Source organism: Rhinolophus ferrumequinum, chromosome 3 (genome assembly GCF_004115265.2).
Source record: "Rhinolophus ferrumequinum isolate MPI-CBG mRhiFer1 chromosome 3, mRhiFer1_v1.p, whole genome shotgun sequence".
Classification (NCBI taxonomy): Eukaryota; Metazoa; Chordata; class Mammalia; order Chiroptera; family Rhinolophidae; genus Rhinolophus; species Rhinolophus ferrumequinum.
The window spans coordinates 97,366,336-97,382,022 of NC_046286.1; the positions used below are offsets into that span (position 1 = coordinate 97,366,336).

A 15,687-nucleotide genomic window follows, 5' to 3' on the forward strand; every position below is an offset into this window, starting at 1 on the left:
GTGTCCCTAGGAGATGGTTCACATGGCAGTGCTTCTGGGGACAGTGGAGTGGGGGAGGGTGTGCGGAGTCGCGGGTGAAGGACTGACCAAGTTTCCTCAGCCTCCTCTCCCTCCCTCTGCCTTCTTCTCTTACCTCCTCTTCTTCATCTCTCTAAACTCTGTCCTTGACACGTCGGCTCAGACCCTGCGCCACTGATCACATTCCTGAACAGGAGTGGGGAGGGGTCTCTCCATTTAGTTCACTTGCTGATTCAGTCATTTATGGCTTCAGCAAGTGGTTATGGTACGCCCGTGTCTTTGCCTATGCCCTTTCTGTCCTTTGGAATGAATGTCCTTTCCTTTCATCATCTAGCAGAATCCCACACACCCTTCAAGACTCAGTTCTTCCATTAACGTCTTTTTGGGATCATTTTTAACTTTCATAGGAAAGGTATGACTGTCCAGTGAAAGTTTCTCTCAAGAGGTAGAATGCAAAATGGTGAGGACCGTGGGCCTAACTTGTGGTGCTCAGAGCTGCACATTAAAGATGGATAGTCCTTGCCTTTTGTCATTCTTCATATCTCTAGCTGAAGTATTTGCCTTGGGCAATGATTTTTTTCAAGTATTTTGAGACTCTCTAGACTTTAGTTATCCTTGGGTCTTACTAGAAGGGATATGCCATTCTGACGAAACTGCCACTTGCAGTTTTATGTCAATTTTTTTCAAACTCTTTGACCATTTACTCAAGAAGATATATTTTCACTTCTCAGCACAATATACAGGCAAGTGAGCAAGCACAAAAAATAATTTAGTGTCATGAAATAATATTGTACCCTTACTAGGATGCTATTCTATTCTATTCTATTCTATTCTATTCTATTCTATTCTATTCTATTCTATTCTATCCTATCCTATTCTGTTCTAGCCCATCCTATCCTATTCATTTAAAAATACTAGTATAAAGTCATAAATGAATTTCATGACCCAACAGTGGGTCATGACCCACAGTTTGACAAACACTTTTATAAGCAATGCTGCAGATGTTAGATGTTAGAAGTTTTTATAAAACAGGTGTGAGTGCTGAGACCCGGCTTGTGATAAATTGGCTTACTAAGGTGATGAACTGTGCAGGAAGTTGGACTATTGTCTCTGTGGAATTTATTGCGTTCCCTCTTTGAATACCAGCCATGCTTGTCGCCTGAGATCCTGTTCTGGGCATTCCTTGCTGCACATTGTTTTATCCATTCATCTGTTAATGTGCGTGTGGAAGGAGTCCTGCTGAACTGAACTAGAGCCAGTGGTGCTCCACAGTGGATGTGGAGCACCCTCAGCCCCTGGGCAGCAGCTTGCTTTCCTCCCACTTTGTAAGGATTACTCTTCCTAAGCACTATTCCTGTGGAGAACAGATGTTCCTTTCGCCTACTTCTTCAAACAAATTGGGTTCCAGTCTTCTTGTGATTAGAAATGAGCTCGGGTATTCAGTTCATGAATCCCGAGGGCCGTTCACTGACACAAGATGAGAAAAGCAGACTTGGGTAACACTTACAGAGTTGGTTAGTAAATTTGGATCCTTGACTTGAATGCTTGCTTTTGTTTTAGATTCTTAGGCATATTTGTTCTGTATTTTAGGATTTTTAAATGGGACAGGCAATAAAACTGTAAGGTAGGGTTCTCAGCCTTGACACTATTTATAGATGAGGCCAAATAATTGTTGGTTGTGGGGGTTGTTTTGTAGGTTATAGGATGTTTAACAGCATTCCTGAACTCCACCCACTAGGTGCCAGTAGTATAACCCCAGTTGTGACAACCAAACATGTCTACAGATAATGCCAAATGCCCCCTCGGGGCCCAAATTGCCATGGCGGAGAACAACTGTATTAAGGGAATGCTGGTTGTTCAATGAGCACATAGGTTATTTTCTAATGTTTTGTAACATGAGTACCTAATGATACAAGTACATGGCTCTGTCATCGTTTTTGTTAGCATTTGACAGATAGCTGACAAGTTAGGTAGTTTTACATGCTGTAATAATTTGGGGAATTGATCAAAATCTGACAGGTACTAACAGTGGAACTTGGAAAATTCCAAATTTATATACATAAACATATGTAATAATCAATGTCATAGTTAATAGTTAATGAAATATCTGAAACAGCAGACTATTAAAAGCTCTGCTATCATAGTACATAAAATCAAATTTATAAATAAAAATTAATAATAGCACTGTAAATTTGTGTTGCATTTCACAGTTTTTTTAGGTGGTTTCACATATATTTTCTCATTCAATTCTCAATGTATCTGATAGGTAGGTCAGGTATTTTTATCCAGAAGTTGCAAATGGAGAAAATGAGATTCAGAAGGTATAAGTAATTTGCCCAAAGACTCACATGCTATTTAAGACACAAGCAGGTCTTAAACCCAAATTCTCGGACACAAACCAGACAAGGATTCTGAGATTTGTCTCCTTAATGACTGAAGCTCCCCCAAATCTCCCACCCCCAAATAAAGGGAACCTAGTAGATATTGTTATGGGTAATGATGGTTCGTCCTATTCTTATCTTTTTCTCTGCTCTTATCACTCTCTGAAATGTTTGCCTTGGACAGTGATGAGCCTCCCTCCCATTTCAGTATAAAACTCTGGGATTATGTTAGAAGCCTTGGTGGTATCTCGTGGTGGTAGGACTTGAGCCTCCCTTAACTGCCTTGCCCGGCCGTAAACCTGCTTTTGTGCAGTGTCCCCGTGCCTGTGTTCTGCTCTGCGTCACCAGTCAGCCCCCAGCCCTCCTCTCAACACCATCTGGCCCACCAGGGGTTGCCTCTTGTTCCCCTTTAGTTGGTCCATCTGGGCAGCTGGCTGAAGGCTGGAGACAAAGCAGTGCTGGAGGATTTTAGTTCCCTTTGCTGTAAACTCTACGCTCCCTGGAAGTGGAGACTTTGGGAGCCTGACACGTCTGTTCAATCTGAAGGCAAATGAAGGAAAGGTAAATCTTGAATTTCCTCCTGAAAGATGTTTTGCTCTGGGATTTGGTAGGTCACAGTGGCTGCTGGGATGGCGGTGATGTATTTGCAAAATTCCTCCACATTGCTGGGCGTTGCCGGGGTAGTTAATTGATCACAATTGAAAAAAGAAAAAAACCCTTCCATTCTTATTTATGACTTTAGCTGAAAAAGCTAACAGAGCACAGTTATATGAATGGGGCTTGGAAGGGAATTCAGAAAATGAGACACAAGAATTTCTTTTCTTTTTTTTTTTTAGGTTCATGAAATTGTGGTCAATTTTTAAATTTTCTAATATTTTACAATTATTCAGTAATTGTAAAAAGTATATACACAGCATACAGTATACTAAGTATACAGTATACTTCGTTTTTGCTAAGTGTACACAGTCTTGGTTCCGTACAATTTATCTTAGAGTGACTTCACTTAAATTGCCTTTTGGTCAGCTGTGGGCCTCACTGCCCATTGCTATACCTGATGTGTATTATTATTGCAAGTTGGTACACCTAATGTATATAATTTTTCTATTTAAAGGCACTGAGGACTTTTACCTATTTCTTAAAAAAAAATAAATAAAGCTCACAGAAAATCTGCTGTTCCAATGTGTTCAGCACCCTATCAACAAAAAATGTTTTAACTCAAATACCATCAAATTCCCTTAGTAAAGGAGTCAGAGTCAGGGGTGCTGAAAATTTGACCTATTCATTCTCTTGCGTCCAGACAAAAATCACAGCCGAAGCAGGACAGATAAGTATCTGTTCAACCTGCCCGACTCCTCAGAACAGCCATCCCACAGTTCCCCTCAGAGATGACCCTTCCTGTCAATAAAGCCCTCGTCAATGTTGGATACATTCTTCCTGCTGCTGTGTCGGCCTGTGTTCCTTCTGCGGGGTTGACGAGAGATGTTGACCAGCTGGTCGGCATCACCCGTATGTAACAGTGCTCGTTGTTATCCTCTGTTTTTCTCTAGGCAGCACTGTGTTAAGTATCCAGACATTTCCTTCTGGCTTTATGCATTGATCTTTCAGGCAGGCCCGTTGGGAGTGAGTCCTGCTCAGTCTGTGCCCAAATCAACCTTCTCACATGTGAAGTTGCTTCCATTCAGTTCAACAGGTGTTTAGGAAATGCTTATGGGAACCCCAAAGATGTGGGCTTGCGTGGAGAGCGCCTCGTAAAGGGCAGGCTCCAGGACTACGTTTTTTTGAAATGCGATGTGAAGTAAAAAATTAAGCTATTTAAGTTTAAAAGTAGTCAAATGAGTCTAGGTTATAGTCTGCTGCTGGAGTGTAAGCTTCCAACTGGGAGCCATCCTGCGGCTTTGAATCCAGCCTTTGTGTGTCCTTGAGGGGCTGACACCGTGGGCCTCTCAATAGCAGCTTTGTGCCTCTGGTGGAGGCGAGCTTGACACCAATGCCCTGGGCACGTGACCCTCAGATCAGAAGGGCCTGGCAGAGGGGGCGGCTCTGAGCGAGCTGCCCACGAGCCCTTCACTTTCAACATCGTCACTGGACCTCGGTCTCGACGAAAGTAAGCGACACAAAAGCTCCCTCTGATCAGCTCATGTGACAGGTCTCAGTGGCAGTAGCCAGGAGCTACTGTCCACTTTCAGTGCCTTAAAATGTGTAGCTGAGAAAAGACTGACAACTCAGGTATTGAACATTTGAAAGGTGTGGTTCTCATGGTCCAGCTCGGGTGTCAGAGATGTCATGGGAGCCACCTTTTGGTGGCAGCTCAGCCAGTGACTGTTCTGTCTTTTAGAGGTTTGTGAGAGCCGCCCACTGAAAGTTAAGTGGCCGGTAACGCAGCCGTCACCATTTCAGGCCTCGTTGATGCGTTGCTGGCCTCAGTCTTAACAGACTCAATGAGTAGATTTCCTCCTGATGCCTAAGTGGAAAATCTTGTTGACATCTCTCTTTTTTTTTAATTTAAAATGCATGTGTATGGATTGCCTCGGGCAGACTTGTGTCTTGGCCTTATTGGAGAAACTTAGGTCCTGTGCCAAGTGCTTCATTCACTTTAAAAGTCCCTGTTAAACCCTCCAAAGCAGCTATACAGATGGCTAATAGGCCATGAAAAGATGTTCAATATCACTGATCATTAAGGGAAATACAAATCAAAACCACAATAAGATATCATCTCATACCTGTAGAAAATAACAAGTTTTTGTGAGGATGTAGAGAAATTGGAACTGTTTGTGGGACTGTGAAATGGTGCAGTTGCTATGGGAAACAATATGGCGGGTCCTCAAAAATTTAAAAATAGCATTACCATATGATCCAGCCATCCTCCTTCTGGGTATAAACCCAAAAGAATTCAAAACAGTGTCTCCAAAAAATATTTGTACACCCGTTTTTATAGCAGCATTATTCACAGTAACCAAAAGGTGGAAGCAACCTAAGTGTCCATTGACAAATGAATGGGTAAGCAAAATGTGGTATACGTACAATGGCATATTATTCAGTCTTAAAAAGGAAGGACATTTTGACACATGCTACAACATGGATGAACTGTGAAGACATTATGCTGAGTGAAATAAGCCAGTCACAAAAGAACAAATGCTGTATGATTCTACCTCCATGAGGTACCTAGAGTAGTCAAATTCAGAGAGACAGCAAGTGGAATTATGATTACCAGGGGTTGGGGAGAGAGGGGTGGGGAATTTTTGTTTAATGGGTGTAGAGCTTTAGTTTTGCAAGATGCAATGAGTTCTGGAGATTGATTGTCTAACAATGGGAATGTATTTAACACGACTAACTGTACACTTTAAAATGGTCAAGATGGTAAATTTTGTGTTACATGTGTTTTACCACAATTACAAATAAATCGTTTTCCAGTTTTATTGAGAAATAACTGACATCATTGTATAAATTTAAAGCATACAGCATGATGGTTTGATTTACATATATTGTGAAATAGTTACCATAATAGGTTCAGCTAATATCCAGCTTCTCATGTTGATGCAATAAACACAGACGAAAGAAAAATTAAAAAAAAGGAAAAAATGTTCTCCTTGTGATGAGAAGTCTTACAATTTTATTCTCTTAACTTTCCTGCATGTCATACAGCAGTGTTAGCTATAGTTATCACATTGTACATTACATCCTAGTACTTCTTTATCTTATAAATGGAAGTTTGTACCTTTTGACCACCTAAGTTCAATTTCCCCTCTCCCCACCCTCCACCTCTGGTAACAAGTCTGCTCTCTTTTTCTATGAGTTTGGTTTTTCTTTTTAGATTCCACATGTAAAAGAGATCTTGAGTATTTGTCTTTCTCTAACTTATTTCACTTAGCTTAACACCTTTGAGGTCCATCCATGTTGTTACAAATGGAAGGATTTCCTTGTATTTTTATGGGTGAAAAATATTCCATTGTGTGTGGAACACACATACACACACAACTTCTTTATCCATTCATCCATCAGTGGACACGTAGGTTGTTTCCACATCTTGGCTATTGATAATAACGCTGCTGTAAAGAGGGGCATGCAGGTATCTCCTCCAGTTACTGTTTTCATTTCCTTTGGCTATATTCCCAAAAGTTGAATTGCTGGATCAAATGGTGGTTCTATTGTTAATTTTTTGAGGGACCTTCATACTACTTTCCCTAGTGGCTGTACCAATTTGCAATTCCACCAGCTGTGCACAAATGTTCCCTTTTCTCCACATCCATGCCACATCCAGGCGTGAGGGGATGTCTCATTGTGGTTTTAATTTGCGTTTCCCTAATGATGAGTGATGTTGAACATCTTTTCATTTACATGTTGGTCTTTTATATATCTTCTTTGGATAAATGTCTATTCAGATCCTGTGCTCATTTTAAATTGGGTTATTTGTTTTTTTTGCTATACATCTCAGTATGAGTTCTTCATATATTTTGGATATTAAACCCTCGTCTGATACATGGTTTGCAAAAATTTTTCCCATTCCGTAGGTTTGTTTGCTTTGTTAATGGTTTCTTTTGCTGTGCAGAAGTTTAGTTTGGTGTAGTTCCACTTGTTTTTTATTTTGTTGTTTGTGCTTTAGGTGTCATCTTCAAAAAATCACTACCAAGACCCATGTTAAGGAGTTATGTATTCCCATGTTTTTTCTAGGAGTTTCATGATTTTAGGTCTTACATTTAAGTCTTTAATCCATTTTGAGTTAAGTTTTATGAGTGGTGTAAGATATGGGTCCAGTTTCATTTTTTTTATAGTGAATATCCAACTATCCCATCACCATTTATTGAAAAGAGTATCTTTTATCCATTGAATATTCTTGGCTTCCTTGTCAAATGTTAGTTGACCTTATATGCTTAGGTTTATTTTTGGGCTCTCAATTCTGTTCCGTTGATCAATTTGTCCGGTTTTATTCCAGTGCTATGCTGTTTTGATGACTATAGCTTTATATTATAGTTTGAAACTACGTAGGAAATATGACACCTCCCCTTTTTGTTCTTTCTCAGGATTTATTTGGTTATTCAGGGTCTTATATTGTTCCATGTAAATTTTAGGAGTATTTTTATACTTCTTCAAAAAATGCCATTGGAATCTTGATAGGGATTACATTGCATCTATAGGTAGCTTTTGTAAGTATTGACATTTTCACAATATTAAGTCTTCTATAAACATAGGATATCTTTCCATTTATTTGTGTCTTCATCGATATCTTTCATCAGTGTCTTATAGTTTTCAGAGTAGAGATCTTTTATTTCCTTAGTTAATTTATTTCTATGTATTTTATTGTTTTCGATGCTATTGTGAATGGAATCTATTTTTTTATTCCTTTTTCAGGAAATTTGTTGTTAGTGTATAGAAATGCTACTGATTTTTGCATGTTAATTTTGTATCCTGCAACTTTACTGAATTTGTTGATTACATCTAATAGTTTTTTTGGTTGAGTCTTTAGAATTTTCTATATATGAAATCATGTCATCTGTGAGTAGAGACAGTTTTATTTCTTCCTTCTCAATTCTGATACATTTAATTTCTTTTTCTTGCCTGATTAGCTAGGTTTCCCAGTACTGTGTTGAATGAGAGTGGTGCGTGTAGCACCCTTTTTTGTTCCTGATCTTAGAGGAAAAGCTGTCAATCTTTCACCATTGAGTATGGTGCTAGCTGTGGCCTTGTCATATATGGCTTTTATTTATTATGTTGAGATATGTTCCTTCAATGTCTAATTTGCTGAGTTTTTATGATGAATGGATGTTGAATTTTGTCAAATGCTTTTTCTGTGTCTATTGAGATGACCATGATTTTTTTCTTTCGTTCTATTAATGTAATGTATTAATATTATAATACATTGATTTGTGTATGTGAACCATACCTACATCCCAAGGACAAATTCTATTTGGTCAGGATGTATGATCCTTTTAATGTGCTGATGAATTTGGTTTGTTAGTATTTTATTGAGAAGTTTTACATCTATAGTCATTAGGGATATTGGCTGTAGTTTTCTTTTCTAGTAGTGTCTTTTTCTGGTTTTGGTATCAGGGTAATACTGTAAAATGAGTTTGGGAACCATTCCCCTCTCTTCAATTTTTTGGGAAGAGTTTGAGAAGGATTGGTGTTCACCCGTCTTTAAATGTTTGGTAAAATTCACTAGTGAAGCTATCTGATCCCGAGCTTTTCTTTGGCGGAAGATTTTTGATTACTGATTCAATCTCCTTACTGGTAATTAATCTATTTAGATTTTTTTATTTCTTTCTGATTCAATCTTAGTAAGTTGTATATTTCTAAGAATTTTTCCATTTCTCCTCGTTTGTCCAGTTGGCATATAATAGTTCATAAATTATTTTTTAAGAGGAAAAAAAGTCACTTTGGAGCCCTCACTGCTCTGCTCTCTGGGTCTGTAGAGAAAATGAAGTCTTTGTGTCCCAGCAGTGAGCACTGCCAGATGGCAGCACCCCCAGCCAGCCCTCTTCCCCTCAGAGGCGGGCCTCCTGCCCCCACCCTTTGTGTAGCGAGGCTCAAACATGTGCTTGAAGAAAACCTTTCATCTCATTTATGGGGTTAACTTCTATAACATCAGTTATTTCAGCCAAGTACTGCTTCACTGTGTTTCAGCATTTGGGGGTTTGTTTTTGTTGCTTGGTCAAATAGAGAACAATGACCTGCTCTTGCCATCTTGAAATGATGCTCCTGCAATGTTGTCAGTGTGGTGAGTCAGAGTTGTTTTCCTAGTAGTGGTGACAGATGAGCCATGACTCATTCCAGTGGTTTCACCTGCTCGCCCCTGAAACAAAGCCATGCATTTGACTCCAGAGGGCATGTTGAGTTAATGGCCTTTACAAGATTGGATGGGCAGTTCTGGCTTCCTTTATATCTTCCTAACAACCCCGATGAGTCAGGTAGTTCACAGACATTTTACTTATTATTTTGACAGTGATTCTGAACACCAGTCGTTTCTTCAGGTCATTTACATTATGCCTTTGCTTTTATTCTTTTGGGAACTTAACGTAAAATACTTGACAGAGTTTCTCATATTTCTGTTTTCCAGGGTCACTTCATGGACTTACTTCCCACACTTGTTAACCATGCTGCCTTACTCTCAGGACCACAAAAAGCCGACTGACCATTAATCTCCCTCAGAGCACAAGTTAGACTGCAGGTAAATCCAGCTCACGTGAGTTGTGGTTCACTGTCAGGTTGCATGACTCTGATTAAAGTAATAGGTAAAGGTGTCATTTTTGGTCCAGTTATTTTTGTTTTAAAATGTGTTTGATAACTGCCACCGAAGAAAAGTCGATCCATTTGACTTCCAACTTGTGGCTACCCATTCTTAGCATGAAAGAATGAAAATTAAAATCCTGCTGAATGTGTTTGGAAACATACCTGGAAGTGTCACCTCCAACATTACTAAAACTGAGAGGGCAAGGCTTGGATCAAATTTTACTCTGAGTTTGGCTTAACTAATAGGCTCATTGTGCAAATTGGGGTTTTCAGGGGAATTAAAAGAATCTCACATTTTATTTTGATACCCATATTTGATACTGTCAACTTCAAACTTTTTTCTCTCATCATGTTCCCAAATGAGGACTTTTAAAGTCTTTATAAAACTCTAGAAATTAGTTTTATTAAAATGTTTTTCTGCCCCAAATAAGAACTTTTATTCCCCTCCGTTTCAATCTCCATCTAGTTTTTGAGGACTTCTAGTTCTTTTGTGATATTCCTGCTCTGTGTGGCATATGAAAGCTCCAACAGGTTGTGGTATTAGAGTCAGGTTATTATAAATGTGGTAATTTTTTTTTAGCAGAAATCTCTTAAATTGGTGTGCAGTGGTAACTTTTCCAGTAGTTTCTGTATAATGAAAATATATCTCTCCGGTTATTGAAAAAAATCAATGTATTTGGACTGAGAGAATAAATATACTTTCCCCTCATTTTTTTTTTTCTTCTTCAAGAATTATTGATTCAAAACCTCCCAACACTAAGCCAAAAGGAGATCAGTGCCTTAGGCTGATTTTTATGCCAGTTCAATTTCTGAATTAAGTTCATACATCAAATTGTGTTCAAAGTAACTAGCGCATGAGTGTGCTGTATTTTCTATCCGGCTAACGACTCGCTTACACCACAATTCAGTCACTCTTGTTCCTACTTCTCTGAGTTATGTCAGGCACAGAAAGAAGTTGCTCAGTTCCTTTGTAATAGGAACAAATTTTTTTGTTTTAAGAAAGTTCTGTTATAATGGAATGTAATTTAGGTCATGGCTCTTACTGACACTGCTGTTCTTAATTTAGGGTAAGATGGGGAACTCCGAGAGTCAGTACACCTTTCAAGGATCTAAAAATCATAGCAATACTATTACTGGTGCAAAGCAAAAGCCTTGCTCCCTGAAAATACGCAGTATTCATGCAAAAGATGACAAGTCATTGCACGGATGGGGTCACGGAAGCAGTGGAGCGGGGTACAAATCCAGGTCCCTGGCCCGAAGCTGCCTTTCTCACTTTAAGAGTAATCAGCCTTATGCCTCCAGACTCGGAGGCCCCACCTGCAAAGTCTCCAAAGGCCATGCCTACTCCAAGCACAGGACCAATGGCTCAGGGAGTGATTTCCAGGGCAGCCACGCTGCTTTCTCACCTGAGAACGGATTCCACTGTGTTGCCCACGACCGGGCAGAAAACCGCCCGGCCTCGAAGGACTGCAATGGACACCTTCTCAACTGCTATGGGAGAAACGAGAGCATGGCCTCCACCCCGCCGGGCGAGGACCGCAAGAGCCCCAGGGTGCTCATCAAGACGCTGGGGAAGCTGGACGGCCGTCTCCGGGTGGAGTTCCACAACGGCGGCAGCCACCGCAAAGTGCCCCCGGAGGCGGCGGGCGGGCCGGTCCGGCTGCTGCGCTACTCGCCCACCCTGGGCCCGGGAGCCCCCTCGCCGCCCAGCCCGCGCCTTTCTCCCGCAGACTCGCGCCCGCGCTCCAGCAAGGGCAGCTCTCTGAGCTCCGAGTCGTCCTGGTACGACTCCCCCTGGGGCCACGGCGAGGGCAGCGAGGCCGAGGGCCCCTTTCCCGCCCCCAGCTCACCCGACCCCAGCCTCCAAGCCAGCTTCCCTCCCAGGGACGCCCCGAAGCCCTTCAACCAAAGCTCTTCCCTGTCCTCCCTCCGGGAACTCTACCCAGATGCCACCCTGGGGAGTCTGTCCCCCTCCGGGATCCGACTCTCCGATGAGTACATTGGTACCCCTGCCAACCTCAGCCATCGCGTCTCCTTCGCCTCTGATATTGACGTGCCATCCGGAGTGGGGCACAGGGACCTGGGCCAGTATGCGTCCTTCACTCTCCCCTGCAGAAAATCCAAAGCCTTGACAGACGACGCTTCAAAGAAGGACACCCTGAAAGCCAGAATGCGCCGCATCAGTGACTGGACGGGAAGCCTCTCCCGAAAGAAAAGGAAGCTCCAGGTGAGTGAGCTTTAGGGAGCATCAGGAGAGGTTCCCTTCGTTTTCCAGTCTGTGAAATGGGAGTGCCCTGGAGAGTGGTCCTGTGGCTTCAATGCGCCTAAGACCTGGCACAGTCTTGGTTGAGGTGTGGGGTTGTTGTTCTTTTCTCCCTTTTTGCACTGGCACTCTTACCCTACAACCTGTCTCTCTGATTCTGTGCAGTCATGCCTCTTGTAGTCTTGCATGAACTCCACAGCCCTCACCCAAGACGTGGCCACACTGTTCTTAGAAAGCACTGCTTTGGAGAGAAGTCCCCAGTGAATTGCTTATCTGAGAATTTTGCTAGAGCTCATTCTTAAAACCTGCACAAAAAGGATGGGAGATTGATCGTTGTTATTTTGGGAGGTGTAGCCTTCCTGAACTTCATAGATATTACTTTGGGAAAATTAAAATCTATACTTAAGTTAGTACAGCAAAAAAAAAAAGTTGATCTATCCATAGGTGTGAATATAATCTCACCAACTTCTCATGGGATAATTGAGTTTTGAAAACATCTTGTATCTAAGAACATGTAATAGTGAAAATATGATAATGCGGATAAAATAAGAATCATGATGATAAGAATAATACTTTTAATGGTGTATAATGTCTGAATGGGGGAAACAAAGTGGTTTTACCACCAAGAAAAAGTAACAATTTGCCTTTTTATGTAACTAGTAGCAATTGTTAGGTATGCAGTTGGTTGTTGTTATTTTTTGTTTTGGTTTTACTTTTAATTATTTATAGAAGAAAGCATTTTTTTGTTTTGTTTTGTTTTTTAAACTCAGTATAAGACATTATTCAAGGGACTTTGGTAGGAAATTAGTCTCTAGTAGAATTACATTTTAACCTTCCTAGACAGACTTTTAGTTATAAAATTTCATAGGGTTTTGGGGTAGAAAATAGTATCACTTCCTTGAGTAGATTGTTTCAGATCTATAACATTTACTATCACTTCTTTCTTACCTAAAGTACCCTTGCCTCCCTCCCCCATATTGTACTTTGTTGCCCTTTTTCCTCCTTTACACAGAAATAAAGAACAGATGATTCCCATCCTGTTAGGGAGCTCCTCAGATCCCTGAATAGAGTAATTCGCTTACTCCTTCATCATCACTTCTTCAGGCTGAGCCACTAAGTAGTAGAGATCTCTGACCTTTTTCTCTCAGCTTCCATTTCCCAAACAACCAATAGCAGTTGAGAATAATGGGAGAAATAGCTCCTACTTTCTCCAGGGCTGCAATTCCACACAGACAACTTTCACGTCTTTTTGAGTCAAGTGTTAGATGGCTGACTTAAATTCAACTGTTATCTGTTGAGACCGCTAATTGATGTTGGCATTGAGCCAGTTATTCCATGTCTCTTATTTGCATAGAGTGTGTCTGTCATCTACATTTGTGGCCTGGATTACACCCCGCTCTGCTGATCTCATTTAGTGTCAGTTCAATTCAAAAGCAGACTGGTTGCCACTGTGTTATTGACCCCATTCTGTCCCGTGCAAACCCTCACTGCTGGACCCACGCATGAGAAGTGAACCTCCTTTAATTCTGTATCATCCAAAGACTTAATTCTGAATGATCCGTCAGCCTGTGGAGTTAAGAACAGACTAGTTAGAAGCAAAGTATTTGAATCTGAAAGATAGAAAGGACTTCCTCTCATTTTAAAAATGAAGACACTAAGGTGTAAGGAGTTTGAAGGTCTTTTCTGAAGACACATGTCTAGTTAATGGAGAAACCCGGGCCAAAGCTGCTTCTGCTAAACCTCACACATGTGCTTTTTCCACTTAGCCACACGACCAAGGTATTATTGATAGCCACTAGTAATTACCTTGGTGTGATTGAATATTAAGATAATAAACTATTATTTGATTTTTAAAAAGTGGCCGATAAAGACAGCATTTTAGTTTTGCTTGTGTTCCCATAATTGATACTCTACAAAGGCGAACAAGGTGAACTTTTTGGGCAAGAATGCAATTTCTGTTGGCCATACCTTCGTTTTCCTTTCACAATTTAATATGAGGACCAGGTTTAGATCTTTAAAAATGTAGTCAGTGCTTGGGAGCAAAGTTTGTGACAATATACTATAAAAAAGCACTAAACACATGTATATTCGCTTACACACAAACTCTCCTGTATGCCACAGGGGCTAAGGTTCCGAAAGTCTTACCGTGATGGATAGACATACTTGTTTTGGCTTTTAAAAAGTGATGGAAAAAGAGCCACTCTTTTTTTACAGGCCTTTCTACCACTCTGGTGAGTAGGAGCCTGAAAGCAGATTACTCAGTGAAAAAATACACAACTGAAAAAGAAAAATCACTCTAATGAGAGAGGGCCGTGGGGGTGGGCACACGAGCAGGTGCTGGGGCGGAGGATGTGTTTGAGGCCAATAGGCCCTTCGTACGTGTAGCTGCCCGAGACCTGTCAGCCCTTGCTCCCGTCCTGGGTAGATTTCCAGGTCCGTCAGTCAGGGCGGGCTGGTTATGCCTAGGATACAAGAAACCCTCAAACCTCTGAGGTTTAGCACAAGCCAAGCTTATTTCTTATTCATTCTGCGACTCTGGTCTACAGTGCCCCTCACTAGGACCCCTGATTCACAGAACAGTTACAATTTGGAACACTGCCAGCCACTGTGGCTGAGGGAGAAAGAAAATCATATGTTGGCTCTTAAAGCTTCCACTCAGGAGCGACACAGTTCACTTGTGTTCACATTTATTGGCCAAAGCCCTAAAAACAAGTCACATGGACGTGAGTAACTTCAAGGGAGGGAGAGAGAGCAGGAAATGGTCCTGCCATGTGCCTTAGGGGAAGACCAGAAACATATGTGGGGTAGTTCTGATGACCACTGCAGAGGAGATTTAGGACAGACCCCGACTTTCTGGCCCTCTTAATTGTAGACTCTCACTGCCCTTTGAGGGCTGCTTGGTCACAGGTAATTTCTACAAAGGACTGGTGGCCCTTATTCCATCATGAAGGAGAATGGCATGTGAAGAACAGGAAGGTGTAAAATTGGTACTCTTTCCTACAAAGTGAGGAATGGTGATCAGAGTTTACCTTTAGCTCCCGAGCAGCTGAGTGACATCTCTTGAGCTCCTCTCTTCTCTTTGCTACAGTGCCCTGGTCATCAAGTTACATTATCCATCGTTTATGATGATCTGACTGGGGAGAAATTGAAATCAGTCTGTGTAGTGCGCTTGTGTAACATGGCACCTTATTTTCATGCCCATAACACAGTGGTTAGGAAATCTAGCTGAGAGTCAGTTTATGGACACTCATTCATTCATTCATTCATTCATTCATTCATGCATGCATGCCTTAGGCTGAAAGTTAGTCACTGCTATTAGGATTATAGATAGAAAGCTTTAGAAATTTATTAGCGACTGCGAAAGTTACCATGTCTGTGTTATAAGAATCCATTATAAATGCTAAAATGTAATATTTTCCCATTTCTCAAGGGGGAAATTTTGTCTTGCTTTGCTATGGTCAAACATTTAAAAGTTAGCGCTGCAACTTGAAGTCTCTCTCTTAGGAGAAACAATGTCAAGAGTGTTTATAGGTCATGTTTAAGTTTGGCATTTAAGTTCCTGTCTCTGGCAGGGTTTTGCTTGTTTTGAAATACCCCATGTTAGCTCCTGCTGGCAGTTTGAGAGCTCTGAGTCAGAGAGTCATATTCATTTCATTAACATGAAATCATGTTAATACTTGCTAAATTAAAAGTATTGCTTCACCTCATAAGAGTTTTTAAAGAATAACAAAGTGACATTTTTTTTTTAAAAGTCTTAAACTATTTTGAAATCTTCCTAAGTGACTCACCACAGCTGGCTTC

At 41.0% G+C, this 15,687-nt stretch overlaps 1 protein-coding gene across 4 annotated transcripts in view; it reads left to right on the top strand.

Annotated features, from left to right (window-relative positions):
• The window catches only part of TIAM2 (TIAM Rac1 associated GEF 2), a 250,965-nt gene that overhangs the window by 128,253 nt on the left and 107,025 nt on the right, over window positions 1–15,687 (top strand). For all 4 annotated transcript variants that reach the window (XM_033096123.1, XM_033096065.1, XM_033096055.1 and 1 more), the window contains 2 exons: window positions 9,451–9,561; window positions 10,690–11,850. In XM_033096123.1, coding sequence (XP_032952014.1) covers window positions 10,696–11,850 — 1,155 coding nt within the window. In that variant the 5' untranslated portion in view covers window positions 9,451–9,561; window positions 10,690–10,695. The remainder of the gene's footprint in view (window positions 1–9,450; window positions 9,562–10,689; window positions 11,851–15,687) is intronic.